Here is a 4603-nt window from a genome sequence, read left to right as displayed (position 1 = left end):
CACTCAGTCTTACTTCTCAGATACAGTCTTTTTTGTAGCCCTTATGTTGTTAAGATTCAAGCTTCAAAAAGTTATAATCGACCAAAAGAGAAAATGTTAGAACAAGCATGTGATTTTTAGGTCAGTAGAAAAGAACAATAAACAAAACCAGTTAAACAAATAAACATAAAACACCCCAACATATTTCTAACAGGGGCAAGGTTATGTGAATTCTGAAGCATGATTACCAGTGTCTTAAGTTCTCACTCCTGAGGGCAGTGATGTTTTTTTTGAGTAGAGCTTTTCTTGACACAGATGCCTTTTTCTTACATAGAAAGTCTGAGAAAGCCCTCAGCACTTCTCTTAAAAAAAAAAAAAACACCCCCTCAAAACCCCCCAACTTTCTCTCTGATGACCATACAGTTCTTTAAAATAGTTCCACACACAAAAACATGACTGAAAACCACTACAAAATTTAATTATTGTTACAGTGTGTCCTTTTTTTTGAAAATACCTCCTGAACAAAGTCCAGTCGTTGATTATCTAATGACCACAGAAGTTAGATTTTTGGGTTTTTTCCCTCAATGAATTATATTTTTCCACATAAAAAAATAGTTAAAAAAAACCCACACACACAACCAACCAAACACACAAAAACCAACGACGAGAACCCACACTTAAAAGCTCTATTGTCAGATTCTTTACTGAGGAACCAAAACCAGGAAAATCGTACTATTTTTTGCCCATGAATATATGCCCTAGCAATTTGTACTGCATATGTGATAGCATATTCTTCTTGACATTTTTCTCAGGGTGTTCAACACACGTTAAAGTATTTCATGTTAAAAGAGTGCAAAAGACTGGGAAATAAGGAATTCAATATACAATCTAAATTCATCCCCCTTTCCTCCTAAGCAATATACCTTTTATTCATATGATCACATACTGGTTTTTATAATGTAACCGATGTGACCAGTACGCAAATGGGTAGGACACAGAGAACAAAATGCAGAAATTTCCATCATTTCTAGTGGAAGGTGTCCCTGCCCATGGCAGGGGGTTCGAACTAGATGATCTTTAAGGTCCTTTCCAACCCAAACCGTTCTGTGATTCTATGATTTCCATCTTCTGTTATAGGCAAATAAACTAAACATGTTTATTATCCAAATCTGATGCTAAATGTAAAATTATTTTTTTCCATGTAAGCTCTAGCACAGTGCAAATTGCAATAGCATGTGATTGCTTCACCAACAGGCATCAGATTATCTTGTGTGATTGGGCAGAATTGTAACTGTTCCTACTGTAACTGCTCTAGCAGTGAGACTGAGGAACTAACTCCTTATTGTCTGGTGAGAAATATGGGTTCAAGTAAATTCAAATAGAAAAGGGAATTGAACCTGGTCTCCCAAATCTGAGGTGAATAGTCTAATCACCGAGATTCTCGGTGTAAAATTACCTCCTTTCACTGTTTTGTGCTTCTTTTCCATTGATTTTATTCTAAGCACCTGCAAATCAGCCTTTGCACCGTAGTACAATGCCACCTTTATTCTGTCACTTACATTTAAAAGTGGGAAAGCGAAAAGATTTTAAAACTTCCAAAATGATTGCTATGCCATTCTTTTAACATCAGTTTCTCCATCTTAAAATATCAGGACAATGTTGTAAATTGCAAAATAAACATTATGGACACAGGATGTTTTACAACAAAATTTTAGGAACTGACAGAGCCTGAGCCTTGGAGGCGATTTGTACATGTACAGCTGGAGCAAGCGCAGTCCAGCAACGCAACCGTAACATTAAAAATGAGACCGGGCGGCTTTAAGAGAGAAACAGGAAGCTGTAACTAGAATCCAGCTGAATTCTGAGCTGGGGCACTTTACCCTGAGGCTGCAAATGAAACAGATGTGCTTGCTATGAATTTCTGTAGCATCTGGACTTTTTTGTACCAAAGGTGATAACACTTCCTTCCTGTGATTTTTTCCCTTTTATTTTGCACGTATTTTCCATAAAGGGAATGAAATGGAGAAGTTGAAGAAATATGTATCAGTGAAAGATGAAGATCAGTTTTATCATCAGGGAGCTGTGGAGCTGCTAGTCTTTAACTTTCTGCTCATTCTTACAATATTAACAATTTGGTTGTTTAAAAACCATCGATTCCGCTTTCTGCATGAAACGGGAGGAGCTATGCTTTATGGTGAGTATAAATTGAAGTGCCAGCTTAACATGGGACTAGTTGCACATTTATGATCAGGCACTTGAGATCAAGTGCTAACAAAGCTCAGAAAGCCTGCTGACTGAAGTGTCATCAGCTCCATACCTGTACAGTAAAAGAGTACCGTAACAGCATCTCTCGGAAGTAGCCAGAGGCTGGCTCCTCAAGGGAGGGCTATCCTGCGCTGGTTACCCTCACGGTACGTTCCTGGGCAGACAGCCACTGCATGACACTTTGGGAGTTAGGGAGCTTGCTGTTTTCAAAAGAAGGAAATGCCCACCGCGAAAGAGATTATTTAGTTTACTTATTTTCTGTGCTTGTTTTGTACAACATTCAAAGGTGTTAGATTAAGGAGCCTAGTGGATCCAGCCACATTGCCCAATAAGTTTTAAGTGGTCTTGTTCTTTTGGTTTTTCTCTGTGCCTTTGAAACACAGTGTTTTTCAATGACTATGCCTGTCCCAAGTCTTCTCTGAATGCCGTTACTGTACTGTAGTTTCAGCTTGCCTGCCTAGTCCTTATCTTCTTTTACAAAGTTTCGCAATGTTGTGTATCATTTTCATGTGAAGCTTTCTGCATTGTCCACCCATAGGAAGTACTCACTGGCTTAATGGCATACACTTACACGTATAATAATTTCTCTTGTCGTTCTCTCTTACTATTATTTCACTTTCCTCAAAGGGTGTGAGTGCCATTGCTGTTACCACAAAACACATTTAGGAGGGTAACGCTGTCAAAATGGAAGATAAAAATCAACAGCTCAGTCACTACGTATCTAAATGCCAGCCTGTTTTGACTCAAACTCATCCTATGCACATCACATATTCTAGCAGTATAATACCCAAAACTGGTTAAATTGCATATTCAGAAGAATTTTTTTTAATCATGACATACTGCCTGCAAAAAACTGTGGAGGTTCAACTGCAAGCCTGCAACAGAAAAGGCACCTGACCCCTGCATTTTGAGGTTAAAGCTTCATTTTCTCTTTCTATATCAAGCATTTTAAGATTAATTCAGGTCCACAGGAGGTCTGCAGCTGAACATCAGTCTTCCTTGTATCCCTTTCACATTATGTCATTAGATAAATTAACTGTATGAAATTTCAAGAACATAGGCTATTTCATCTTCTTGGCTCACTTACTATCTTCAGAAGTGACTTGATACTCGATGGAAAGCAAGTAAACAAGAAACTCTTAAGCCAGTCACTGATCCCCTAACACCTGGGTGAGGAAGTCTGTGGGATCTCTTAATTCTCATCTGCCTTACATTTATTTTAAAGTTGTGGAAAATATTTACTTGACAATATGCTCTTTTTCTAATCTTGAAATCTGTTGCACATAGAAAACGCACTTCAGCTGAATCGGTCGAGACGGAAATACATATCACACGATACTTGGTTAAATGCAATGGTTTTCGTTGTCAGACATCACCTAAATTGTTAATGGTTTACGGGGTACAAGCTACACAGCATCACTAAGAATGCATTTGCTTGTTGCATTTCTATTCACATCTGTCAAAAGGAAAAACATGAAGCGCTGTGCAATATATTCATTATGATCAACTTGTAAATTATGTCAACCTTATTCTAATTACAGGGGTGACTTCTATAGTAGCTTCCTTTACACTGTTGTGCTGTTTTCTGTTTGGGGCTGACAAATTTGCTGAAGGTTTAGACAGAAGCCTATCAAAATATAAGTGAAATACGGGGAAACACAACATCACAAATAGATTCATTTAATTAGAGTTATATCTATTTTTCAGCTCTATTTTGCTGCCGGCCCAGAACAGTCTGTGTATCAGGAGGATAACCAGCTCATGATATTCTTCTGAGCAGTTAAGAGATTAGCACTCCAGCAGGACAGAGCTTTTGAATTATTAAAACATTTCTGAACAAAGGAAACATTCCTCATGATTGTAAATAAACTATTTAGTCTTGCATTATTTATGGCAACCTTCAAACAGGGGGAAAAAGCTTATTCATAGAATCCGAAAAGCTGAGGATGTCTTCTTTTATCCTTAAAAATTTTGGGTGTGGATTTAGGTTTCTTTAGCACTGTGGAATAGCAATAGTGAAAAGCAAGTGGGATTTCAGAGGTCATGACAGAGGTACTGGATCAACAGGCATCAACTTCAGAAGAAAATCTTCATGACAGCAAGCACGGACAGTGAGCTAAATCCTGCCTTTGCTTATGTTTTGCCTTCACTACCAGAACAATTCTGCTTTATACCTGTTTTGTACAAACAAAATCCCTGCCTTAGAGTTTGTTTTACTCCAGCCCGTTGAGCTATTTGCTAGATACATGGCCACTTAGTTACAGACTGTTCCACAATAGGATAGGTCTGTATTCCTTATCAAGCCAGTGTGCCATGAGGAACATAGCAGTGGAAAGGATGGAGAAAGTGAAATATGAGG

At 38.1% G+C, this 4603-nt stretch overlaps 1 protein-coding gene across 1 annotated transcript in view; it reads left to right on the top strand.

Annotated features, from left to right (window-relative positions):
- Positions 1–1836: 1836 nt before the first annotated feature.
- The window catches only part of LOC104511682 (sodium/hydrogen exchanger 9-like), a gene marked incomplete at its 3' end in the record, with an annotated part of 14094 nt that continues 11327 nt past the window's right edge, over positions 1837–4603 (top strand). The window contains exon 1 of the mRNA XM_010154398.1: positions 1837–2173. Within this exon, the coding sequence (XP_010152700.1) occupies positions 1999–2173 (175 nt within the window). The remainder of the gene's footprint in view (positions 2174–4603) is intronic.

The sequence above is a fragment of the Eurypyga helias genome, unplaced genomic scaffold (genome assembly GCF_000690775.1).
Source record: "Eurypyga helias isolate BGI_N326 unplaced genomic scaffold, ASM69077v1 scaffold12596, whole genome shotgun sequence".
Taxonomy (NCBI): Eukaryota; Metazoa; Chordata; class Aves; order Eurypygiformes; family Eurypygidae; genus Eurypyga; species Eurypyga helias.
The sequence above is the reverse complement of the archived record's forward strand: the minus strand, read 5'-3'. Positions and strand labels throughout refer to the sequence as shown.